This window comes from Leptosomus discolor, chromosome 2, assembly GCF_034619465.1.
Source record: "Leptosomus discolor isolate bLepDis1 chromosome 2, bLepDis1.hap2, whole genome shotgun sequence".
NCBI classification, from domain to species: Eukaryota; Metazoa; Chordata; class Aves; order Leptosomiformes; family Leptosomidae; genus Leptosomus; species Leptosomus discolor.
In genome coordinates this window covers 119,951,072-119,979,003 of record NC_141392.1, presented here as the reverse complement: position 1 = coordinate 119,979,003, position 27,932 = coordinate 119,951,072, and the positions used below count along the sequence as shown (strand labels likewise).

At 43.5% G+C, this 27,932-nt stretch overlaps 1 protein-coding gene across 3 annotated transcripts in view; it reads right to left on the bottom strand.

The window, feature by feature from the left end:
• Positions 1–27,932, bottom strand: part of EVA1A (eva-1 homolog A, regulator of programmed cell death) — a 210,658-nt gene that overhangs the window by 5,534 nt on the left and 177,192 nt on the right. For 2 of the 3 annotated variants that reach the window (XM_086461629.1, XM_086461630.1), the window contains 2 exons: positions 6,928–7,092; positions 2,703–2,876 (listed from right to left, as the gene is read on the bottom strand). In XM_086461629.1, coding sequence (XP_086317755.1) covers positions 2,703–2,876; positions 6,928–7,092 — 339 coding nt within the window. The remainder of the gene's footprint in view (positions 1–2,702; positions 2,877–6,927; positions 7,093–27,932) is intronic. The other variant, XM_086461631.1, reaches the window with a different exon arrangement.

Here is a 27,932-nt window from a genome sequence, read left to right as displayed (position 1 = left end):
ATCCATCCTCTCTGCTAAAAGCAGAGGGCTAAATTACATGCAGATAAAGATGGTTTAGGGCATCTGCTGTTTCAGTCCATGGGGCAGCCATCAATTACTTTTGTAATAAATAATAAACCGAACATACATGTCATTGAGACTAAAGCTCATCTAACAGCTATGGTTAGGTGTACTGGAAAACATAAGCAACAAGCTCCTGAAATCACCACTGGAAATCAAAGTCGCGTGGTCTGAGTTTTGTCTATTTGACATCCAGTGGATGTGAACACATCATAAGGAGACCACATCATGAGAGGGCAAGCGAATCCCACCGTAACAAGACAGTTAAAGCCGTCCTTATTTATTATTTGTGCCACAGTAAAATCTAGAGGGTCCTGCCAAGACTGACACCTTGTGAAGTGGATGAATTGAGACCTTGTGCCCTACAAAACCAATGCAGGGTCAAAGAGTTCTGCTGCGGTAAATGGAAGCAAAATCCATGGAGCACCATCCACAGCCCTGAATCCTAGTCCCAACTGAACCCAGCCATAAATCCTATAATCCTTCTGTTGCCCATTACTGTTCAGATGGGGAAAATAATATTAACAGCATTTTATTTTATAATAAGGTTGGGAATGCAGGCATTTCCATGTCAAAAAATGAGCAGCTGCAGGTAAGAGAGGGGAAAAGTGTGATAGACAAGACTCATTTAAAGTTTGCTTTTTCTAATCTTTCATTAGGGAAGCCCACGCAAGAAAAAAATGTATCCTACTCAGCTATCTTTTGTGAAGAACACTACTAATTCCTCTTAAGCTGCCTGCTTCTTAAGGGTGTCACAAAAATACGGATCCTGATGCCACTATTGGATGTGTAGAAGGGCAGAACTTCGGATTCACCATTTACGGTCCTTTTAGAAGGACCCTCCACTAAATGTGCAAAAAACACTCTTAGATCTACTCAGTGATTCCAAAATGAAGAGCTCAAATTAGTTGTTTCACACATCAAACCAAGTGTGGCCAGCAGGTTGAGGGAGGTGATTCTCCCCCTCTACTCTGCTCTGGTGAGACCTCGCCTGCAGTGCTGCGTTCAGCTCTGGGACCCCCAACATAAGACATGAACCTGCTTGAGCAGGTCCAGAGGAGGGCCACAACAACGTCCAGAGGACTGGAACACTGCTCCTATGAGGACAGGCTGAGAGAGTTGGGGTTGTTCAGCCTGGAGAGGAGAAGCCACCAGGGAGACCTTATCGCAGCCTTTCAGTACTTAAAGGAGGCTTATAAAAAAGATGGGGAAAACTTTTAGCAGGTCCTGTTATGACAGGACAAGGAGTAATGGTTTTAAACTAAGAGAGGGTAGGTTTAGACTAGATATAAGGAAGAAATGTTTTACAATGAGGGTGGTCAAACACTGGCACAGGCTGCCCACAGAGACGGGAGAAGCCCCATCCCTGGAAACATTCAAGGTCAGGCTGGATGAGGCTCTGAGCAACCTGATCTAGTTGAAGATGTCCCTGCTCACTGCAGGGAGTGTTGGACTAAATGATGTTTGAAGGCCCCTTCCAATCCAAACCATGCTATGAAATGCAAGTACTTGTCTGTAGCAGCACGGTGGTATCTCAGCAAGAGCAATAGTGTGGCACCAAGAATGCGTTAGTATTTAACGAATTAGCAAGACCAAATGGCACAGAGACATGAAAAAACTAGCTCACAAATACTGGAGTTTTAGCTATATAGACCTCAATGCTCCAGAATGCTCCAGTGGTGCTAGCAGACTGGCCACAGTACACAGAATTATTAACAGCATGGAGTAAAAGAGCAACACATTAATATTACTAGTAAGGTAATATTGCTTGGCAATAAACATTGCAATTAAACAAATGGAGAACACCGATACGAAAAAGTGACCACAAACAGTATGTCTTGCCTCTGGGGAAAACAGCAGAGATTGGCCTAAAATATGCTGAATTAGTGCATCTGATGCTATTCAGCCACTGCTCCTCCTTATTTTGTGTTAGGTCCTCCAACTCTGCAGGCGATCCCTACTGCTGACAAGGTACCTCATGTAGTTGTGATATGGGAAATATTTGCACTATATCACTTGCCTGTACTGTAATTTTTGCTATCAATGGTATTGACCCCAAGCACTCACCAAGGTACACAAGCTTTATTTCAACTTTTAAAGTGAATCTTATTAGAAGACTGCTCCTCTGCTACTTGAAAGATACATGTGGGTGAAAAACAAACTATGATCCAGGAAAACCTTACTCTAAACTGGATTTAAATATACAATTAAGCAGACTCTCAAGTTACTTCATCTTCACACTTCTACTGAAGATAAGCCAAACTCTCTTAAACAGGGTAATGATCTGAGTGCTGCTTATTTTCCAAATTACAGGACAACAAGCTTGCCTCCCTAATGAGCCAGGCTTTGATCTTCAGGAAAATGGAGCACTAGGAATAATACCACATGTAAGATTACATTGTATTTAACTTCAGATGAGAGCAAATCCAGAGGAAAGCAGAGCACAATAAACCCTGTTATATACTGTCTGCTAGAGCTGCCCTGGTCAGGTCTTTCAAGGGAGAATTTGCTAAGAGACCAATGAAAAACATAAACAGTTCAAAGAGGCAGATTTAGCCATGGGTGACTGTGAAACGTAGGCTCAGTTGAGGGTCTACAAAGAGTTTGTGAGAGCCCAGAGAGATGGCAGTCGCAAGACCTACCTGTGATAAAGGCATATGCTGCTAGGATGTTGCTGAGCAGTGCCATCTCTGTGCTAACGCCCACGGGCTCCATGCTGCTGTTGCGTGCCGGCGGTTGTGTCTCATCCACAGGAAGCAGGAAGGGGGTGTTGTCTAGAGGGTAGAAGGTGGCCGACCTCCCTTTCTTCTTCTCTGCTTTGAAACAGAAAGGGAATGAGGAACGAGGCACGTGCCCCAGCCCTACCCTGCCCTATCCCCACCAGGTCAGCATCTCCCTTCAGAAATCTGGAGCCGCTCGACAGCAAGCCACCCGAATTTGCCCCTTTTTAGGGGGCAACTAAATCTTCTCAGATAGCTTCAGCTGAGCACATACCCTGTCTGCATCCAGGCAGCATCTTCTCTCCCCTGTCTCCTGCTCTTTCATGTCAGCACTTAGACACACCCACCTACGCTACAGCAAATATACAATCAGGTTTCTTTTCTCTTATGTAAATCAAAGGAGCCTTTATCAACACTGGGTTCAGCTAAGCTTGTAATAAGGACTGGAAAACACAGGCAGAGCCGGTAACCCTCTGCCGGTGTCGCGCTGTAGTGATCCATCCACACCTGGCAAACAGACATGCTTTCTCTCCAGCCTTCACGGGGAAGGGCAGACCTGAGTTTATGACTTCCTTCAGAAGCTCGCTCGTATTGTGTTTCACCCAGACACCATTTCCCCTTCAGAGAGGTGAGTGAACATGGGTTAATGATTTGATTTTATTTGTTGAAGTCTGGAGCTAAGGAGGCAGCTAATTCCAGGAGGCTCAAAGAGACCCTTTCAGACCTTATCAGCTCACTGCTGAGTGCTCCCTGCACCTTGATCTGCAGGCAGACACCCCACTAGTCACAAAACACTAATTGTTTCAAATATGTTAAAAAGTCAGTGTGCAGGATCCAGCTCCATCATCCATGTGATTGTTTAACTGTAGCTATTACAGTTTTTCAGGGTCCCTGCCCTGGGTGTCTGGTTCTGGCCAAAAGCAAGCATTGCACTGTAAAATCACAGACTTCCACCTGGCTTCCACTTATCTGCAGGTATTAAATTCAGGACCCTGTCAGGTCCATCTCCGATAATGCCATCAGTGCCACGCAAGCAAAGGTGCTCTGACAGCAGCTACAAAGTGAGCTGGTCTGTGTCCACCGGCTGCCTGATCTGTCTCCCTTCCCTGCAAACCCGGCAGCATGAGATGTCGCACCCAGCTTCCCGCTGTGCGTGCCAGGAAGCGGTTCAGCCCAGGGAAGCAGTAACAGAAACCGAGGGGTGTCAAAGAGAACAGGTAATACTGGATGGAGAGGGACCGAGTGCATGAACGTGCGTGCAGTGATGCCAGCTCCTAATCTGCCTCGGAGGAGAAGCAGAGGGGATGGGTGTCCACGTGTTGCTGTAAGCAATCAGCCCCAAGGAACGCAGGCACGGTTGTATCTCTGCCACTGAATCGCTGCCTGGCCTTGGGAAAGCCACATGTTACAAGCTACTGAGGTGCAAATGACTGGCCCCGAAGCAAAGTTTTTAAACGTGCGTGTCTGGGTGGCAGATCCAAAAGGGAAAAATATCCCAAGAACCTCTTTCTTCAGGAGACGAGAGATCACTGAAGATCAGTTGTACAAACAGAGGCACTGGGGCACAAGGATCAAGGGCACATTCAGCAGTAAAACAATAGCAAAGTTTGGGAAAATCTTTTAATTCAGATGAAGGCACCAACATGCCCTCTAATATATCCTTTATTCTCCCTGTCTGGTAAATCTATGTCTGTACAAGTGGTTGGATTCTTCTCTACTGCTGTTACTACAACGAAATCCATGGAAGCAGTGTAAATTTTTCATTTCTAAAAACTGAACCACTGCCCTCCTGAAGATGTCCTGGATACTTCAGAGCACCTCAAGTGGCATTATGCATCTAAACTGAGGCAACTGAATCCTGTCATTAGCTGACAGATCCTAGAGAGTCATTCAGCTCTCCCTGTAGCAGACACTTAAAGCTCATACACAGACACCTAAGACACCCCAGGGTCAGCAGGACATCGACGCAGAGAAGGGAGGTATGAGAAGGGATGTAGGGGAAACTCTCACCCTTCTAGGGCAGCATCTAGAAGCCAGGTGAACACCCCAGATCATCTCAAATGATACATTTATATGGGGGTATCTGAATCCTGCCAGAGATATCTATATGTTGAGCTTGGCTCTGAACTGGTTAATGTAAAATCTCTTTTACAATCAACTAAAAGAAAGGGCACCACCAGGATATAATCTCATCTATATTTCATAACCACGTATCTCATAATGAAGAGGACTGCTGAGTCAGGTGGTTCCAGGTTCCTGCTAGGTCTTTGAGAGCTTTCTACAACTCTGCATTAAAGTCCAGTTAACGTGGTTGGACTGTGGCTGCACAGAGCTGGTGGGATATGAACCTGGGGCCTCTGCGCCATGCTCTCTCACATGTCCACTTCTGGGTTAGTGACAACCCACCTGCGCCTCACTCAATACATCCATGGCTCCTCACAAGGACTAAGGTTTAAATTACACTTGCAGTGCAGGCTTCCATGTGCATGTGTTAGATGAGCCAGGAAGGCTCAGATGGACACCACTTCTGTTGGGTACCGGGCATCCCTTGTAAACCATGCTGTGCAGCAATGGTATATTTAGGAGACACAGTAAGGCATAACTCCTCTCATGTAAGACGTAAGAAGAATCTTTTTTTTATTATTTTTTTTACTTCTGACTTGTCCAAAGAACAGATGCAATCAAACAAGTTTTTAAACAAATACTCTTCTGCATACCCCGTACTCCGGCAAAGAGCACCACAAAACCACAGAACTGGTTTTGTCATCTGCAGGATTCTACAAGCACAGACAGGGAAGACAGAAAATGACTGCAGTTATGCAGGAGGGAAAAAACAAACACACACAATTTCACAAGGGACATGTGTTGCTATGCTATGTGGTTCCTGGGTCTACCATTCATTCCAGGTTCGTACTAAAAGACATCCCCTTTCCTCCTTGCTAGCTTTGAAGACCTTGACTATGCCTAATCAGCTCACCTACTACTGGTTTTCTCTTCACCACCCTTTCTTAGCTGTTCCCAGTCACTCGAACTGTTTCCCTGTGACTTTACACCAAAGCCGAGCCAAATTATTTCAGTTAGTAGTAAATTTGTCCAACACCACAGTATAAGCATAGGAGAGGTTATTCATGATACCAGGCTGACTTTAGCAAATAGTTTTAATAAAAGAAATAAAACAGGAAGGGAGATTACAGAAATGTCCAAATATTTCCTTTTGCTATTTTTGAAACATTCTTTTAGCTTTAAATTTCAAAATGACATCTTTGTTTGAAAACTGGTGCGTATTTTAAAAATGAATGAATAAACAAAGTGAAAACTAAACAAAAGGTGTCATTTGTAGAAGTGAAATGTTTAGATGAATGAAAATGAGTTCAGGATTATTTTTTTTCTTGCTTAAAAGAAACACCAGGATCACAAAATCTATTTGGGGCTAACCCTAAATTCTTTTCCTTGACAATTTTTCAGTAAGGTCTCCAAATTGACAAATCTGCTGTTGCCAACTCTTAATTATCTGTGGATTGACTATCCAAGCTGTGGATTAACTTTGCTAGAAGCGTAGACAGAGAGAAGTTAGCTCTGCCCATATCCATCCTAGAGCTGAATCTCTGGAAGCACAGCCTGGGAATTTCAGAAGTAATGTCATATACCACCTCCTGCGTGTTGAGAAACCACTGACTAACCCAATACGTGCTCACTAGTGCTTTTCTTTTATTCATACATCATCCCTTCCTCCTACTCACCTATCCCTATAGATAGCTAAGAATTTGCTTCATTCATATCTCTTGAATTTGCATTTTATGAAAATAGCGTCATATTTCAAAGCTCAACTGAAAACTTCTCTGTCCCCTGTGAGGCAGATCCACTGTCTTTGCCCTGTTTTTTTTCCTTTGCCATGGTTTAGACAGGTCTGCAAAGTATTTCTGTGATGAGTTTTGACATTCATGCCCATGACTGCTATTTCAAGAAACCCAGTGTGAGTTTCACAGTTCACTTTAGTCCGTCACTGTTCATGCCTTGAAGCTTCTCTTTCTGACTGTGACATGGACGGGTTTGGGATCAACATAGAAACTCAGCTAAGGGGAGACAGAAGGGAACAGTCACCACAACACAGCTAGGTTTGGGCCAACATCACCACAGTCATAGCTACCTGGGAGAGCTCGCCCTATTTTGGAAGGAGACACATCAGAAAGGAACACGCCGTCCCCTGCAACATTGGGATCAAACACTCTTGGCCTCAGTGGAAAATGTGGCTTCTGAAATCCTTGGTAATTGGTTGGTCTTGGCTGGGTTTCATGCAGAAGCTTCTTGGGAACTGAAAGACAGGAGTAAGAGCAGAGTTATTAGAATGAGTTATTTCAGCTGGTCAGAACGAGAATTATCACATTATACTATGGGCTCAGCTGATACTTAATTATACCATGTGCAGACCGAACAGACACTCATTTACCACTATGATGAACGCTCTCCAAATGCCAGCACAGAGACATTCAAGAAAAGAATGCTGGAAACTATAAAGTGATTAAGATGTTGTTTATTTACAATTAAGCTTTGAGACTAGACTAAGGATCAGATTCAGACATCACATTTAGACACCCATCTTAGAAACTGAATTGCCTGGTAAGCCAGGCTGTGGCCTCAGCCCTAAACTTCAGAGTACTCCACCTAGACACCTCTGTTCCTACCATGACAGCAGGCTAGGCAGGGTGCCCCATAACAATGGGGACTATACAGTATGCCTGAATCTCTGCCTCTCTCCAGCCATCGAGTTTCTGGTTTAAGATAGCACATCAGAAGTTTCTGTCCACTCTGGATTCACAAAACCAGCCCCTGGAGGATGCTGGTCATGTGAAATCATAAAGTTTAAATCAACCACCACAGAAGTAAAAAACACTACCTGTAAGAAACCCTCCCCACCCAGTGAGATCTAAAATACACCATTCCCCATTGGGTTTTAGGCTTTAATTAAGCTGGGAATGACCCATTGTCCATTCCCACTATCCTGAGAAGAATGGTGAAGACTCAGCCAATCCCTGCTGCCCTCTGGGTTTTGTCAGCCACAGCATCGGCAATATGCAGGTGAGGTAGACTAATGTGTGACAGTTGTGTCAGTACATTTATGATCTCTTTGGACCAAAGCATGCCTTAGTAAGAAGAGTATTTTCTCCTCCTTGATGTTGCAAGGCCAGCTCTTCAGCTGTACATCCAGGTAAAGAAATCAAAGTCGGTGTAGTTACCTCAGTGTACACCCACTGAAGGTGAATCCACATAGTAAATTCACTAATTTGCCCTGCAGGGGCAAAGCAGCATGTCATTTACAGAGCTGAACCAGTTCTTTGCTTCAGCCACAGCCAACACCTGAGGCTATTTCAGAGCAAAGTGCTTTTCCATTCAAAGAGAAGAAACACATGTACAGGCCATTCTGCTCAGAAATTCGAGGAACAGAGTGATGAAAGACAAAATAAAGAAATTAAAATTTCCAGAGGAGAAAGATACATTTTCCCCATCAGTGACTGTATACTAATATATACATAAAGGCATCATTTTGTCCCTGCAGACAACCAAGACTAGTGTGTTAAAAACACAGACTGCTGAGAACTAGGCACAAGTTCATTAGACCCACAGAAACTCCAAGAGAAGATTCCTGGGATGCTCAGCTCTCCTTTCTCCAAACCTAACAGTGACTACCTCTGCTCATTCCAAGCAGCCTGACACCTTCTAGTGCCTCAGTTTCCCCACTGCTCTGTTGCTGATTGCGTTATCTCTCATCTCCACTCTTCACAGGGGTGTGAAGAAGAGTAATTAAAAATGCAAAGCACTTTGAGATCCTTGGCACAAGCATGAAGGAGGACTTGGAAAGAGTGCAACCCTGGAACAGAAAGGAAATTCCTGCCTGCCCCCTGCAGCTAATCAGCTGCCAAGCTGGAGCACGAGATTTAATCACGCCCATTAAATTTGCCTGCACAGCTACAAATATTACTAGTGGGGGAAGTGATCCAACCACCTTGTTTACATTGTGTTCAACTTACTGTCTTTGCTGAGGCAAAGAAAATTGTAACTATATTTACTGACTGACCTCCTATATTAGGCTGCCAAGATATCAGCACTGAAGTTCTTGCATTATTAGTAGAGTCATGCTAGGTCAGGAAACAGACATAAAACCCCACAGCTTGTGAATATCAAAGAGCTGGCACAGCAGTTTCTACTGAAACCCGCATTGGCAACTGTCCTCTGATGGGAAGGCAGCAAAAGAAACACATCCCCTGTTAGGAACTAGACAGAAGCAGGGGAGATACCTGTGCCAGGGAAATACCAGAAAGTCTGGGGAGGAGGTGGGTAGAACAGATTATCCTGCAAACCACACAGTCAGGGAGAATTGCAATTCTGGGTGCTTAATTTGAGGCACCCAAAGGGACCTGATATTCAGAGGGCATAAGGCTCAGCACCTTCCAAAAATAAAGACGCTTTTTGCTATATCTTGGGCTGCGGACCTGAAAGGCATTTAGAAGACACAAGTCAGTTTTCTCTTACATGCTTTTCATCCAAACTGCATCCCAATAACCTGTTGATACACATCCAACGAAGAAAATGAAGCAAAAGGAACACAATCTTTTAGCAGATTTTGACTAGTCTTTCATGTTTCAGACTGACTCTTCTTCCTAGACGTCTCCTTTCACCTCCCAGTATTCATGGCTACCTCTGGGCCACAACACAGGCTGAGTGGACCTGCACCTTTCTTTGAAAAGGTGACACCACCAGACATTTAAACATTTGAGCCAAGTAGGGGAAAGAACCACCATCTTTTCCTAAGCACACCCAGGAATTCAGCTATGGCTTTTCCACCTTGGCATCTGTGCTACCACCGCTACAAATGCTACCTACAAGACCAGGAGAGGAGTCAGGGTAAAGCAAAACATTGCTAAATCAGTCAGCAACTGGTCAACAGCATCCCAAGGAAGAGTAGAGATGGAGAAGTACTCAGAGGGAAGCATTCATAGAGACTATTTATTGTCACAGCACCTTAATGGGGCAGGGTTGTTCAGTTATCCCTTTGGGACGGCTGAGAAAGTAAGATGACCATCAAGCAGGCATTTGGTGCCTAAAAATGCAGATGGCTGTGAAGAGAGATTCCCAAAAGCAAGAATGTGCTTAACCTCCATGATTAGCATGCACTTTGGTACTTTCAAAAATCCCAAGAGGTGCCTATCTTCACTTCAGCAACCAAACTCCTTTAAAACTCTGGAAGAAACTTAGTGCACACAGGATGTCTACAGCACATGAACCTAGGACTTTTCTGTTTCAAGGGACCATTTTTCTCTGTGGACTGCATAAAGATCTCGAGGAGACTTTGCCAGGAAAGGTCTATCATGGCAAAGAGTAAATAGAGTGACAGCACACAGCAAGTCTGTTCTTTTTCTAGTTTATAAGATGCTAAACCAATACACATCCTAGATAACTTGATTTAGAAAGACATTAAAATGGAAAGGCTTTCTCAAGTGCAAAACACTTCACAATTTCCAGTTAGCTTCTGTGTGGCAGCCAACTCCACAAGAAAGATTAAACATCTGGTTCCTTTGAAATACCCTCCTTAAATTCTCCAGAGAGGAGTGCATCTGATACAAAGCATGGCATGAACTAAAGCAAGGTGTCAATAAAAGTTATTCATGATTAAAACCACCAGAAAATAAAAGTACCTGGGATTTTAGCCTTATCTCAGCATGAAGCGCAGAAATCCTGGCAGGAAAGGGTTGGCACTTGGCCTGCTCCGTTCAGTCAAGCAGAGAAGTTAAAGCAACTCAGTCAGCAGAACAAGTGATATATGCAGACAAGAGGGGAAGAAACAAGGCCTTCAATCAAAGCATTAACACACCTGACAGTCAGGAGCCCTGCTCCTTAAAATGTACATGAGAAAGGAGCTGGGGTCACCTTAAAGAGAGGAGATGAGTTGTTCTGGGGACCTTCGGTCTCTCAGGGGGTAGCAATTAGCAACGAAATGTGGGTATTTATCCAAACGGTAAAATTCTCCGTTAACTTGGGCTGGGCAGCTGAGCAGCACAGGCAGAGGCGTAACTTTCCAGATGGCAAGCCATGCTCTGTCACCCGCACCGGGGTCCAACTCGGGCATCTGCGTGTGCTCCACATGAGCCAGGACTCAAGCGTCACCATTGCTGGGACACTCCATGAAGGCACCTGCAGAAGGCAGTTCCAGGTTATAAACCTGCAAGGGAGCTTTTGGATCAGCAGGTTCATTCCTCTGCCATTATAGGCTTTCAAGTCTTTATATAATCTCTCTGCATCTGTTTTAAAAGCAGTCCCAGCTACCAGCTCCCACCGCTCATCTGTCTGAATCAACATCATGCTAGTAATAATTTATGCCAATTCCCAACCCAAGACCTGCATTACCCATTTGCAATGAATTAATGGTATAAATCCCACAACAGAACATCACCACCACTGCCTGGCAGCTTCCCCCCCTGTAGGAACAGGGGCAAAGGAAAATTAAAGCTGGAGTGTGCTCTCACTGGCAGAGCAGAACCATCAGAGTCGGGTACAAGCAACCAACAGAACAGTGTGAAAAGGCACATGCTGGTGCTGCTGACAGTATCCTTATTTGTACTTGGTGGAGACTCCTCCTGCTGGGATTTTCACACAAGCACTCTCTTGTGTGGACAGAAAACTGAGGGCTGATGAAAAGAAAAAGTTACTGTGCCTACAAGCAGCAAAATTCTGAATTACAGTGCTAAGAGACGGAAAAAGGCCAGCCGATACCTCGCCTCTGTTCATCAAGATAATTTGCTGTGTTTTCTACTATTTTGATCTATTTAGTTTTAAACAGTCCAGTCATGGGGGTTTGGCTAATTTCCGTAAGAGATTATTTTGCAGAACATTGCTCTTTCTGAGGAATTCTTTTCCAATATGCTGTGAAGTCTTTCAATTTAAGCACATATATTATTCCCCTAATCAAAACATTTGATTGCTATAGCCCCCCAAATTTTACAGATGGGGAATTGGCTCAGTGACAGAGTTTTGAAAGTGTTTAAATATCAAAATTATTTGTCCAATCTCACAGAAGGAGTCTGGGCCAAAGGAAGGAAACAAACTAAGGCTCCCTATATTTCAGGCTTGCACTCAAACCATCCCGTCTCTTTGCTCATTCAATCATTTGGTGTTTCCTGGTGCTTGCTCAGTCCTAAACATGCTTAAAGACTTCCACTCCCAGCAAGCAATTATCCCCTGACCTCCATCTTCACTGCATATACAGATCAGTCAACTGGAGGGGAGATCAATGAAAGCCAAGTCTTAAAAACATACTAACAGGCGGTTTGTCGTTCTCCAGTCCTCTGCTATACATTCACTTGTGCATTTCCAGCCCATAAGGTTTACTCTGAAAGCGCAGTATGATTAAAGCAGATCTGCAGGATCCTGAGTAAATCCTCCTGTGAATGCTTGAAGCAGAGTGCAATTTGAACAAAACATGACTCCCTCACCAATGAAAATTACAACCAAGCCTTTTATCTGGGCAGGCTGGGGCCAGGAACTGTTGATGCTCAACATATTTTTAAAATCATTTAAAAAAATCCTACTGTGAGTAAACACCCAACATAAACTACTGCAGGTTTTTAGAGGTAGCAGCTCTGAAGGATTTTTGTTTGAGACTTGAAAATGCATAGCATCCAGCCAGGAACGGGATCGTTCATATCTCTGAACTATTACAAGAAAGCAATTCCTTAGCACATATGTAAGGTATATGGTGCTCTCAGACTGCAGAATTAAGTGTTTTATGTGCTGTAGAACCTAAATTCACTAAGCAGTCAACAATGTCTATTAAAATAATGGATGTTGGCTGTGTCAGACCACAAAATATCATGATATAATCACAGAGCAAGAAGGAAAAACCCCATACATAAGAAGACTCTGCACCTAGTGACGAAAGTAACACCACAGTGTAGCTAGAAACATGAGGGTGGAAGATGCTAATTTGATTAGCAAAAGTAAACTGAGGCACAACCTACCCCCTTGGCTTTCTCCCAAGGGTCTCAGACACGGCCAAGGAGGAAGTTGAAACCCTTTCCAGCTGCCTGTGCCCCTGTCTCTCTCAGTGCTGGATGTGTCCTTTTCAAGTAACTAAAACACCATTTGCATTACATGGCAAGAGGTTTTGCCTCTTCTTATGATCACATGTGTCATGTCAGACATCTAAAGCCTACCTTCAATTCCTGCCCCTTCATCTGGCAGGGGAGCCACTGCTTTTCAGTCAGATAGAGGTATAATCACTTGATAGGAGACAATCAGATCCTACAGCTCTCAAATGTCTCTGTGAGCATGTGAAAGGCTCAGTGCACTGGACACCAACTCTGTGCCGTGGCTGCAAAGCCATACCATACCTCTGGGCATCCTATATAATATTTAGAGTAAAAATACAGTAGAGTTTACACAGAATGTGTCAAGAGTCCCAGCAGAGAGCAGGAGACATGAAGGGACTTTCTGCAACTGAATGTAAGTCTGAAAGATGGGATTCGATCAACAGGCTGCCATATGAAATCTTCACTCTCACACAAAAAAAACCCAAAAAAATCCAACAAAAAAAAAACAAGTAAAAAACACAAACACAGAGCAAAAGCTTAATGAACTCAAGTGGTCAAGACCTCATCTTTCCATCTCCTTCAGTCATTTTAAAAAGTGATTTTTTTCACCCAGCATCAACACAGTTTACAATCCTGAAAGCGAATGCAAAACCCAGGATAAAGAAGGAGTTACTCAGCCTGCTGCAGGCGTGTTTTCCGTGTGCAGTGGTTCCAAACCACCAATAACAAGGAAGTGACTCATGCCAATTACAGTAAGTCCACTTCCAAGCACCACACGGAAATCAAGCGAGACTGTCTGGGAAAATAGCCCTGTCATAACCAAAGCCACCTACATCTCCCCAAGCCCACAGACTGCACTTGGGCCCTCCTCTGCTTCCCCTCCCTTCAGACACTGCCCAGAGCAGAAATCCATCTCTTCTGCTGGTGATTTTCGGGCTGGTGGGAAGCAGTACAAGCTGGGATGCCTGACACAACTCATAAACTTACAGAGCACTCTGCCAAGACTACTTCTGAGGCAGTCCAGATGCTTCGCCCTTTACTGCACCTTCTGACAGCAGCTAACTACGGAAAGGTTGTGCAATAAGAATATAAATGTAACACAGACAACCTTTTATCTTGTCTGCCCTCTACAGAAAAGGAGACGCTCATCCTTTCCTCATGCAGCTGCAATCAGAGAAGTGACTTCAGAAGTGGAAGCAATTCCAGTACAGAAACAAGGCCCATGCAACACAAATTAGCTCAGTCTCACCGTTCTTCCCAGAGAAATCTCTCTCAGGTATACGGCTCTGTGATGTGAGAGACTTTAGGAGATGGAGATTTAGGAAACGGTGCACCTCCAACTGAGACTCCACGGGGCGGAGACGGACACAAGCACTGCTCCCTCCCAGCCTCTCCCCCTCTTGCATAGGGCTGCAAAACACCTTCCCCTGTTTCCTCCTACTTCTCCCTGTGCAGAAGTGCCATAACCTTATTAAAAGATCCAGTTTGCCTAACTTGAGAACTCAACTCATGCATCCCCTGTAAGTACCTATTGAAAAAGTCCTCCTTAAATAAGCGATGTTCCTAAGCTCCCTGTATTGTCAGCAGTGAAAGGTGGGTGCCTTTGAAAGCCTTCAGGGGAGATTCTGTCTATTTTAATCTAGGAGTCTAATTAGGGATAGTTAATGAATCAAAATGTTACCTTTGGATTTATTCTCCTGAGTGTATCTGGGTTAAAATCTTACAAACTGCTTCACATCTTTTACTCAGATATTTTTCTTCTATCTTGAACTTTTCAAATCAGGATTTGAAGCTACAAACACCTTAATTTCTATCCAATGATGCATGTGCTTGATCTATCCACAGGCAGTTTTCCTCCTGCTTCCATAGCCATGAAAGTCAGTTGTTTTTCTTTCATCATCTTAAATGTAATAACAGAATATGAAACATCTATTGCCAGCAACTCATAAATCTCCTGCTTGATGTGGCTTCTGGTCTCCAAAGGGCACAGTGGAAAGCATCACATGCACCAGTCTGCTCCCTACATGTTCTATTTGGAAAGAAAAATGGATCAAAAGGAAGAAAGCCTTGTAAGAGATACCTGCAGATATGGAGAGTTACTTTCATCTGGTAGATTTCTGCCTGCTCCCAAAGTCAGAAGACTTCTGCATTTTCACAAGATAATGTATCTTTAGGAGGATGAGACTCGAGCTGAGGCTTGTCCAAATTCCAGCATGCTCAGCTACACCCCACCGTGGGACCTTCTGCCAGCCATAGCTGTAGGACCTCTCTAACAGTCCAGCTGCATCTAATCTCCACCAGGCCCAGAGCCTATGACAATAACTGTATCCACCTGAGCAGCACTGGTGTATTCTGGGGAGCAGAGATGGGTCTAGATCAAACCATTAATGTCACCTCCAGGTGCTACTGCTAGAAGCATGGGTAACTACTGTCAGCAAGGTGGCTGCAGGAACAGAAGTCTGACTTGGCACTCACAGATGCAGTGAGTTCAACTCAGATGAATTAAGCAAATTTCTCTTTATTTACATGCTGAGCATGGTCAGAATCTGACCTTTCAATTACATAGCCTCAATTCCAGAACTGGCAGCAGGCATGGTTGCTAAGCAAGGAATGACAGTACCTGGGAGAAGCTGCCAGTCTCCCAGACTAGGAAGGCTGCAGCAGGACAGCCTGAGAGTCAATTTTGGATTTCCTATTTTTGTAGCACACAAAGATGTCTTAGCTGGGGGCCTGGGCCCTTTAGCAGTGAAAAGGAAGACACAATACATAGGATGGCACAAAAAGGAGGATAAAATTAATAAGGAAGCCAGACTCATTCTTCCAGTCTTCCCTATTCCTACTATTTGAATTGCATCTGTCACGTACCTGCATCAGTAGTTTGCGAACCAGCCCATTCATGTATGGATTTCTTAGGCATTATAGAGATTATTGAGTTTGTCTCTTCAGAGGAGAGTTTTATTACAGACTGTAATTTTAGGCAATGCTCTAAGTATATTCACTCCACTTTGCATCAAAGCAGAATAATGCTAAATTTCAGATTTTGACAGAATTCCTATTTTTTCTCATCACGTTCAGTCATTTTAATCAAATATTTAACATTGCAAGCCTGCACTATTTTAAACTACTTTTATAGTATGGAACTGTTGTCCTTGACTTATTTAGGCTGTAGAGCTTGGCAGAAAGTCTTTTGTGCAGCTTATCTATTTTTCAGGAAAATATGTGACACAATATGCGGCTCCCAGGAGGATGCTGATGGAGCAGTAAGCATTGTGTGTTCAAGTGTGGCTGATTCGGAGCCAGGACATTGCTCATGCGAAGAATTGCTCGCCAGCAAGGGAGGAGAGTCTCTGTGCTCAGGATGCCAACACATACACAAGTGGTTGCCGTCTTGCAAGTTACCAGGAATCGGCTGAGTCATAGCAACTGATTCTGTAAAACTTGGAGCAAAAGTTACTCCCTTAAATTCCAGTGAAATGTATACAAGCACTGTCAGCGAAAGAGGCCTTTATTATTACATACCCAAAGGCAGTGGCTGGCTGAGCACTGTGTATCACTTTAAGACACTTAAATGATAGCCAGGGTGAGGATACCCAAAATAAAGTAAGGAGAAAGGGACGGTGTAAAGGGCCAGAGGCCCTGAAACACTCTGGAGCTGATGGGAAGCCACACCAACCTCCACCAGGGACAGGAGATGGATGTCAGGGAAGCAGGAGCCCAGGCAGAAAAGGAAGGTAACAGGGTAAGTGAGAACATCCACAGCTAACCTACACTGACTAAATATTTGAATAAAGAGTAAGAAGACTCATTCTTCAGCATCTGAGCCAACAACTGGCCTGATACAATCCAACCATTATATTCCAAGAGTTAGGAACATAATTTCTCCTGTGAGACTACTGACAGCGACAGACATTTAGGGAATTTCCATTTAGGGGATCTCTGAAGCAATGTCACCCATCCTGTAGTCCACAGACCGCTGGTGACGTGCAAGGCATCAGAAAAGTGATCCAGAAAAAACTAATTCAAAGGAAAAACAAAACCAGCATATCCCTGGATGTTTCCCCCATGGTTTGTCTTGGTGTCTGCTGGCAGGCACAGCCAGGAGATGCTTCCCGTCGGTTCTCTTTGGCTAATTAAAAATATTTGTAATTACAGTAGCAAAACTATGCTCTGTAAAAAAATATTTTCTTTTTATCTAAGTGCTACTTATCCAAGAGTGCATGCTAGTTCTTTATCAGTTCATCAGCTTTTCCTCTAGGTAATCAAACAGCAGAGAATTAGAAAAGAGGCTAGAATTTTTTTCTAAAAGGATAGTGGTGCCTTGATAACATGATGTGAGGAATGCCATTAAAGGCAGTGACTTTGTCTGGTCAGATGGTTGACTTAGTGTGGCGATTCCCAGGATCCCATAAGGTGCCCAAATTGGAAACCCTGCACAAGGAAAGGTTATCAACAGCATTGGAATAAAGACTAGGAGTGAACAAAACCGTATAAGGTAGCTACAGTGCTAAATGCCCTTCAGTTTTATACAGATGAATGCAGATTAATATCTAGTGAAAAAAAATACAATTTAGTTCAAAATCCAGAACATGATGCAGGGATCATTGTCTCCTGTTGCTTGGGACTTGGCTTATACGAGAAGCCAGGCTACACTAACAAACTTGAAATCTAAGGATCTATGGACAAAGTGGCAAAACTGTTTTCAACATAAATCCTTCTGTTCACATGGTCGTAACCTGTGAGACATCCTCCGTTGGGGCTGAGACTTCCTGAGCACAGTGGAAAGTTTGAGGAAAAATCCTATAGATGTTTTTGAATTATGAGAGTATTAAACCTCCCCTGTTTTTTTAGAGAAGTACATTTAACTGGCAGAACCCCTCTAACACACAGCATCAGCCTTAAATTATCTGGCTTGTAGACTGCGAAAAGTTCTTTGCACGGTTTATGGTTTGTTTTGTTTTGTTTTTTTCTGGTAGAAAAATACGTAGCATGCATCATCTTGCTTCCATGCATATCCTGAGGGAGCAGTAAGGACTGCGAGCTCTAGTGTTACTGCAATTGCTACTGCGAGTAACTGCCAGTTTTGTGCAACAGCAAATTATAGTCACTTTCCTGATGCCACATAAAAGCAAATACACACCATGGAAAACAATGCCAGGGTTTTGTTTTAGCCCAGTGAGGGATGTTACTGAGCACCTACCCTACACTCTTATGCAACTTGCCCTGCAGCTACTTCCACCAACACAGTCTGGGAGCACAGGAAAAAAACTGTGGGAATACGCAGTGCTGGATACGTGTGGCAGCTTTCCAGTACTTAGTAATGATATTTCTTTTTTAAGAGAACATGTTTTTAAAGCTAAATGTTTGTTTCTATTAGCCTTCATGAAATGTTCAGAAAGGGCAATATTTCCTGCACACTGGTCTGCTCTTTTCCACTCTTCTCACACGTAGTTAAGATTAATTTATATGAATATCCCTATCTCAAATGATACCTGGATTCACGCCACCTAATTGAAGGCACTTTTCTGGGTTGGGAGGTGGCTAATTCATCCCTCCATCAATTATACAGATAGGCTGACTAATCTCTCCGTTTAACCACTTCAGTTAAATACCTGCATTAGCGCAAGTAAGGCTTAGCAAGACTGAGCTGCAAGTATGCAAGTTATATATATATACTGGTGTAGGACATTGCTGAGCAAAAGGCTTATCTCATTTGTTCCAAAGTTAACAGAGCTAAATAATCCAGAATCAAATCCTACCCACCAACTAGTGCAGAAATTGTTCCAGGATTACTTGGGACTCTCTTGAGACCTCCCTAACAGACTAGCAGGTCTCTGACACACTCTAGCTACTCGTAATACTTGATTCACCACATTGCCACCCCAGCCAAGCCCCAGGGCGGTCACTCTGGGAAGGTCAGCAACTCTCCCTTTCTAGTGGCCTTTGCCAAGCATGGTCCAATTTCTGCCTATTTGGGTAGCAAGGCCCATCAACTGCCATCTCTCCTACCTCATCTTTCAAAATAACTGAATTCAATCAGTTAAAAAATTGTAAACGGAGACACAACTTAATCTGCCATGTTTGAAAGTGTTTCTTACTACACATTCCCTAGGAAATGCAGGTTGATAACTCACAGCCAAGGAACACACTTCATGCTGTAGGACCTCTATTTTTAGGCTTCTTTCTGAGACTCTTAGAAAAAAACAATTAAGACTTTAACACATACCTTTGCTGCTAGTAACTTGAACCCAGTGCAGATTCTTTATCTGGCATGCACTCAATTTAAGTTGCCACTTCTTTCAAGTGGAATATAATGCTCCACAGTATTTGTTCCCTCTGCTGGATATCTTGAGCCCACCAACCCTGATATCTTATCATCAGATGAAAGGATTAATCCAACACAAAGAGGCTGTGAACATCTTTTGAACAGGTAAACCTTTAACAAACTAATTTCCAAGAGGTGGTATAGACAGGGATGGTTTACGAGACCCTGTAAACAGCAAATAAACTCATAAATACAGTCCTTCAAAGTATTTATGTCCCATGATGGGATGATCCCTAATCCATACCAATGGAGACTGCCCAGCTCTGTAAAGACACATGCTGCAGAATTTGCTCAGCTCATAAATCAGAGCGTTGGTCCTCCAAAGGAAAACGAATCCTTATCAATGCAACTGTACAGGGTAAAATCTACCTCATAATCTGCTTGGGTTATAGTGACAAGATGTTATTAATTGCCGTTCCAATAACCATAGCAGCTCAAACTAGGACAATTACTTAAAATCTGAAGTAATCCACCTTAATTACGTTAACTCTAATAACTGCATGGGATCATAACAGTTAGAGGAGAAAAATAGTTGTTAACTTGTTGACTGCCAGATGCAGACTGCTGATAAGAGATATATCAGATACTAAAGTATTAAAACTGACCTCAGCCTGGCAGGAGAGGGCTGTGATTCATGCCCATGACTCCTAGGCACAGTGGGAGTACAAACAAATAATTGAACAAAGATCAAAGCATTAGCTGTTTCAGTGGAATAAGGCAGGAGATTAATCTCTCATTTATTCTCAGGTAAACCTCCTTCCTAACTTTCTCCCAGTTCGTCAGGAACTTCATCAAGTCCAATGTAGAAATCTGTTACATCGCCACCTTGTTTACACCTCTGCTATCCGGATAAAATTATTGTTACTGCGGAGGGTGAGAACTGGCCCTACTCTGCTTAGTCAGAGTTTTCCATCTTTTAAGTCGCTTCAGACTTTTCTTTGTGAAAAATAAAAAACCCTATCTTAAAAATCTGTATTTAAAAAAAAAAAATCTTGAATGAAATCTATTTTCTTCACCCTTGAGCAAATAATTCACTTCCAATTATGTCCCAGGTAATGGAAAGTCTAAGACCAATAGAGTTCAAAGTAAGGCACATTGTAAAAGAGGCACACTCTAAAAATGCAGTATGTAGAAGAAATGTCAACTTGGTGCTTCTACAGCAGTCAGTGCAAAGAACTGCCTACCCAATTTCCCAAGAGTGATACAAGCTTTGGAGACACCTAAGTATAGCCTTGCAGCCAAGTTTCACAAAGCTGGAAATCAAAACCTATCATCAGTCTGGTCTCCATATAGTCGTCTGATAAAAGGAATGAAATGGTGAAATGGCTACACCATTATTCAAACTCCGGCATCTAATGAAACGTATGAGCAGTAACTCGGATATATCACCCATAAACAGCTTCCCAGACTCTTTCAAGGGGAATCACAGCAGTTTGCAAAGCCGGGTCTTGCACCAGTCCTCACACAGCTTGTACCACCCTGTAAATCTACAGTCACAGGACTGAAAGGACAAAGGTGAGGTGAATGGTCAGACTGGGTCTTCCTGGCCTCAGGGTCTGAGACCCAGCCTGCCTGCTTCCCTGTGGGCCAAGCAGGCAATGAAGTGGTTGGTGCTGCTTGCTGTGCACAAAGACCATGTCTACCCTCAGATTTTGTATTTCTGCTGATCACCTTCAGAGGCAGAAAGGATTCTTCTTCCTCAGCAGGGGCCTGATGTCATCTGAGGATGTTTTGTTTTGTTTACCTTCTTCTGAAAGGTCGGAGACTAAATATACAATATCTACAGCTATCTGCAGGCAACAAGCACCTGGCCTAGAGGAAGAGAGAGTCTATGATCTGGAAAGGAACACACGCATGGAAGGGATGACCCTAGCCTCGTCAGCAGACCCTGATCTTCACGCAAAGGGTGACTGAAGTGATGAGGAAACCCAAGAAGGGAAATGCGTGTGGTCCTTCTGCTATTCTGTTTACACCCATGAAGATTTTGTGATAGACAAAATAAAGATCATCTGATCTTTGGAACCGTTACAAAGACACAAGGAGCATAAGCCTCCACTCTTACACATCCTGGAAGAAGTAAACTGTGGTTGCTGTGATGCAAGGAAATTAAACACACCATTGACCTGGTACAGTCTGACAAACTTCACACCATTAAACATTCTTAGCATTCAAAACAGGTGGCTCCATTCAAAATTCCTGCTGGGAGTAGTGTGTGGCCATGCTAACTTCTAAGCCATGTCAGGACCAGGCAACACCAAATATCATTTCTGCAACTTAGCAGGACGGTTCATTGAGTTCCAGTGTCAGGAGCTTCTGGGCTCTGGCACTATTTTGTTTATCAGTACAGACAGACTCAGTTAAGTCCAGAGGTCAAACACAGAAAACTAAGAAGCTGTCCTAGCTTGGGAGGTCAGCACTGCTCCTCAGGGCTCAAAGTATCTGGGACATGAAAGCACAGGTCTGTAGCAACACAACAGACATGAGGCCCGATGACCTGGAGATGTGCCAGGCCGAGAAAAGAGCTGGATCCGCTGCCTGTCCACAGCAAAGGAAGCTGGGATAGCCCTGTGGGTTGGTACCCAGACACAGGGCCGTGACAGACATTCAGCTCAGGGATGTTATCAGCTATGTGTTATACGAATGGACAGCTCTTTAGAAACACTGAATGCTGAAATGCTCCACAGGGAAAGAAGATGGCTGAAAAAATTCGCCTGGCCTCCCTTGAACTGTCCCTGCATGCGTGTTCCAGCCATGCCTGGAACAAAAAAATTGATTTATACAGAGGTACCTGCCTCCAACGGACCATCTGTGCTGCACCATCTGCCCTCGTGGAGCAGTACACATCCCCTCAAATTGTCAGAGCTGCATGGAGAACAGCGCTCAGACTCCACCGAGAATGAAAAGAGACTGAAGTCAGCCAGCCCAAGCTGAACACTCTTATCAAACTACTTTATTAGCACAGCGTAGAGCTGCTACTGCCCAGAAATAGGAAGGAAACATATTACCATATCTTTCCCTAATGCTCCTCCTTTCCCTTTAAACACAAAGAACAAAGAGGTTGTGTTAGAGTCCAGCAGGCTCATGTGATTGTAAAAGGATATCATACTGGGCACCTCATCCATCAAAAAGACCAGCAGGGTTTAAGGGAGAGATAGTGGGATAAAATAGTCTCCTGGGCCAAATTCAAGCCATAAATGTGGCTCCTTTTTATGTCAAAGGAAGTTTTTGACTCTTAATCTTTCCATATTTCAACTAAATGATGCAAATGACAGAGAGCGAAAATAGATGATAGATGCACAGCTAACCTCCCCCATGTTCTTGGGTTCCAAAGATTTTTCTCTTAAATACCATTGCAACCACTCTGTAAAATTGCAGTGGAACTTGTTCTTAAACCATGCCTGTATCAGTCATTTGATTTAATGAGCTATGCAAAGACTTTTTCCCACCAGTGCTTTTCTCCAGTAACAGCTGTGCTAGAACCAACTGCAGAAATAAAAGATAACTTCCTATGTGGAAAGTCTCATCCCCCATCCATTGCCATCTAGGCAAGACTTTAGATCCACACTTGTACAAAGCTAATCATGGTTGTTGACTGTGTATAGTATATGTGACGGTATAATCTGATATTAAAACACCTTTTACCTCTCAATTTGACTGACTAAAAACAAAAGTCCATTTCAGATGGAGCTCCCTCAGACCAATACCTCCAGCAGTTTAAAGAAGAACATCTCTTACAGACCTGTTCTGCATTTATTTTTTTTTCGTGTTCTTCTATTGGTATTTATCAGTTTTTTTCCAGCAAGGAAGACCCTGATTGCTCTATCAGGAACACCAACAGAAGAAACAGTCCTAGAGAAATAAGTCCACATCAGTGTTGAGCATATGGAGCCAGAGACACAGCTCTGGTAAGCCCACCACCCACAGATGAGATGAAATGCACCTCATCGCTTCCACAACAGCCAGAGATTTACAAGCACTCCAGCTCTCTTGAGGCAGAAACCTTCCCGACAATCTAAATACAGATATTTCCCTTCCCTGGGTGACAAGCTTACCACGGCTGTGCTCCAGGTCCGGCTACAACTCTGGAGAGCACAAACTCCTCCTAGAAATAATTATTAATGGAAGTCTTGCCCCAAGACACCTTGACATAGAGCTCAATAGGAGGTCTTACACTGGCTTCTGATAGTGCTGGCACATGCACACAGATGGACACAAGCCACCACGAAAGATGAACTGTCAGAATAGGGATTAAAAGCTGGCTATGCAACTAGTCCTGAACCCAGCCTTCTTCTGTCTCCTTTGTTCTGTGCTCCAGCTTTAACACTAATTGCAGCAAATAGCTGCAACAATGTTGCCAATAAATGTGGGGCTTAATCAAACAAAGCACTCATAATTATTTGATCAAGAATAATTTGCTTTTTACAAAGATAAAGAAAATTCATAACAGTTGTGCCCTTCTGTATACACAGTGTGGAAGTAACTGCTGTGGAATTTGAACAGAGTTAGCTGAGGTTTCTGACTGCCAGGCCAGCATGAGCCAGACCATGTCCTGGCCTCTTGGGAGGAACATTTGGACACAGGAACTGCTCTCCTCCCTGGATGGACACAACCAGTCAGCTGCCCATATAACAGGCATCAATAGATTTGGATTCAAGCACTGCACAGAGGTCAGTCAAAAATTATGTAGAAAATGCAAAAGATGATGTCTGAACGATGAATTATGTGAAATTAATGAGCTACCCTTTTTCCAGTAGTCAGCAGGAAGAGTCACAATTACAAACAATGCTAATGGGAAGACTTGTTGGCTGTCACAGTTTACATGCCAAAGACATAATGCATGATACGTCTACCCTGGGATGGCATGACTCTCATATCCAGAGATGGTCCTTCCAAAACAAACTCATGACAGACAGTGTCATGTGCAGGAAGCTTACACGGCCAAGCCTGCATCATCTCTGCAGAGAACCAGAGCACATCCACACCAGGCTACAGGGCTGTCAGCTCCACCACCCTCATCAGCCCCCACTTGTAAGCCAAATGCTGAAGGCAATAAACTGTTCAGAGACCAGTCCTATATGTCTGCCTGCAACAGAACTGAAGGGTATAGCAGAGGCTATAACCCAGTGACCATAAAATACAATGTAAATTTGATTTGCATAATAGCTTCAAATATTCCAGTGCCATACAAGCATTACCATCAAATCTAATTGAACAAAAACAATCCTTTGTGAAGAAGAAAACATTTTGTTTTAAAGTCTTCAAACAGCCTTGGTCCATTGCTGACAATTACCATCTGTTTCTCCTCAAGCATGAACCCAACGAAAATATTTCCCAAGCAGCACAGTACGTTAAGTACCTGGACATGCGCAGCCCAGCCACCCAGCCTTAGGGGTGCATTGGGCTCACACCACAAGCACTGCCAGCTCTCAGAGCAAACATAACACAAGGGGAGACAGGGTTAGAGCTGGCTGCCAGACTGCCTGGGTGCTCCAGACTGAGTGGCTGGATATCTGGTAAAAGCCCCAAGAGCACTGGAGGGAGCTTTCGTCATGAGTTTAGAAGGTCTGAACAGCAGATTTCTAGTGTGAGTCACTAATTGCTGCATCAGTGCAGACTTCACCTGGGTGATGTGTCATCCCCCCAGGATGGAACTCCAGAGCATCCTACCAAGCTCAGCTGCATGATCCTCCCAGCACTGAGCTCCCTGGTCTGCTGGCACTGCTGGTGCAGGTCCACGAGCTATGCTTCTCCTTGCAAGCTTAGGAGGCCCAGGGCATTGGTCCAAGCACTAGCAAATGATCATGTGTACTCTTTAAATGTTCACATAGTCCTTGACAGAAACTTGACCCATGTCAACTAGCGCTTTCCCCAGTCATGGCTGGCCATAGCCTGGATCATTGCCCTCAGGCAGTTGTATACGTGTGACTGCCCTGTTTTGAAGGAAAAACATCTGGCTAAATGCAAGTCCTGCTGTGCCACTCACCCCCAAGACCAGAGAGGTTTTGGCATGTTTTATTTCCCGGCACAGGTGCAGCCCCTGTGCTCCAAGCAGTGCCCTTTCATCACCCTTCATTAACACCTAACTCAAGAAGTTTTGGTAACACCCCCAGTGCACATGCTCATACATTCCCATTTGCACAAGAGAGAGTAAGCCAGTCTGTGCTGATTTAAATTGTCCTGAGAAATCTGGCTGGGAGTTCTGTGCTGTAGAGTGAAGCCAGCTGGAAAGTAAGGCTTTCCACTCCATGCTCTGCGTACACAGCCAAAAATCACATGCGGGTAGCATCACCAAACCCAAACACCTTCTCCTGTCCTGCTTCAAGTTCTGTGTGAAAACAAACGACAACCTGCATGGTTGGAAAACTCGTATTTCAAGGCATAGTTTTGTGCTTCAAGAAAAAATATCCCAAAGTGAAAGAGCAGTGTTAGCTTCTGGCACTGCTGAAGAGAAGCCCAAGGAGAGATCTACTGGCAAACAGTCAAAGGAGAAGCATAGCAAATCCTGGCCCTATGTACAACACACTACGTGGTTTTAGGCAAGTCACTAGATCAACCTGAGGGAACTGTAAAATAAAGTGAGGTCACAGAGTAATAGGGTTGAAAAAGACTCTGCAGGTTCATCTAGTCTACCCTTCTGGTCCCGTAGCAGGACCCAATCTAGCTGGCTTTTAAAGAGCCCCAAAGATGTAGACCCCCCGATTACCATTTAGGCTCTTCCAGAACTTCCCTCTTTTCACCACTCCAATATTTTTCTTAATATAGAACTCAAATTTCCTTTGCTACTATTTATGTTCTTACCCTCCCCAGCAAGGCAGTTAAGGCAGTCTTCCCCATCTCTGCCACAGCCTTTTATGTATCTGAAAACTACAAACCTACTCTCTTCCTAGATTTTTCTTTCTAGGCTAAACGACTTCAAATTAGGATTCATATCACAATTATACCCAAAGGCAAAAACAAGGCTGAGGTCCTCCCTGAAACCACACAAATGTGGTTTAAGGGTGTCCCTGCTCCAAAATGCTTATAATCGACACAGAGAGGAAAGGGAAAATGAAAGTTAAATGGTCAAAGAAAGAGACTATTCCTATTTTAAAGGTAGGAACTTGGTACAGATAGACACGTTTAGTCTTTTCAAGAATCCCATTGCTGCAAAGGAGTTTACAGAGGGCTAGTACCTAACAAAATTATTGCATTTGAAAATGTGGTTATTTCTGCTTCTACTGAGCTGCTAGATAAATTGTTATGAAATTCAACCTGAAGATGTATGCTGTTTGTGACAGAGCTGGGAAACACAAACCAGATCCACCAAGTCCCCCTCTAAAGCCCTGATCTCAAAACCATTCTTCCTTGTAGGGGAAGCAGTGCTGATTAATTATATTTTTCAAAGCCCTCTGAAGAGCATATTTTTTCTACAGGAGCTTGAGACAAAATGATCATTAATTGCCTGAAACACTCACATGCACGCTTCCTTGCAGGGCAAGCCGTAACAATGAATACAAGTTTAAAGGATTCTGCACATCAAATTTACTTTATATGCAAATTTCCTTCAGACAGAACCATTATTAATTGCCTGAATGGTCACATTTAGGATTTTCTAAAAATACCTTCTGAGTTTGTATGTGCATTTCTTATCATCCATATGCTTCACTGAGCAATCACTCACCATTTAATTGTCACTCCCTTTTGACATTAGCACACACATAAATTCCCTGCTTGTTGCAATTTTATGCTTTAGCAGCATCTTGCATGCCCTGCACTGCCAGAGTCTCAAATTTAAAATAACTCACACAGTAGAGGTGAGCATAGTTCCAGCACATCCACAGAATATCACACAGCTTATGCCAGTCTGGAGGACTACAATATTAGAAAATTAGTGGATCGTGAATATATTGTAATAAACACAAAGTTAATGCTGATGAACTAAAAACTCCCTGGGAACAGAACACCTCTAAATAAATGGAAACATTACATAGCTTGATTTTCTGTCGGGGTATGCAGCTGTATGTGAGGATGGAGTTAGACACTTTGATGAAAAAATCTGGTCCTAAAAGAACGTCAGGGGATGCAGTGAATCTTTACTTGTTCTGATATAAAACATATCCTTCAACTGGAAAATCTGTTTGGGGACAGTTAGTCACAGAGCGTGCTTGGGTTGATGACCTCGGTCTTTTTGTGCCCACATAACTATGGCAGCAAACCATCGCTCAGCACAGCAGCAGGGCAGGAGTCAAGTCAAATTGTATCTAAAGGATGGAGGAGCTGTAATACGTCGGGAACAGAAGCACTGGAAAAACACACAAAGTGGACAAAGAATGCATACTGCAATGCTCTGACTGTGGCACATTACTTGAAGACATAGAAGGGAGGAGTATTTTAGGGACAGGGCATGTTATCTCCCCTGCATGGCATGGGTGAGACTGAAACTGGAACATCATGTATAATTCAGGCAGTCCATTTTTTTTAACTTGAAAACAGATGAAAGAAGAAGCAGAGATGGGGCTGAGGTGTGATTTAACACCTGAAAGAGATGTTTTATGCTAGAAAATCGAAAGATCATGATGTTTAGTATATCAACGTGGAGCCTGTGAAAGATGACTTGACTTGATGTATCAAGAGAAGGAAACTACTAGCTTCAAGTGAACAGTTCAGTCTAGCAGAAGGAGTCATAATAAGAACCACTAGCTGGAGACATCCCAGATTAGAGACACAGTGCAAATTTTGAACAGTCAGGATCACTAATCTTTACTATCG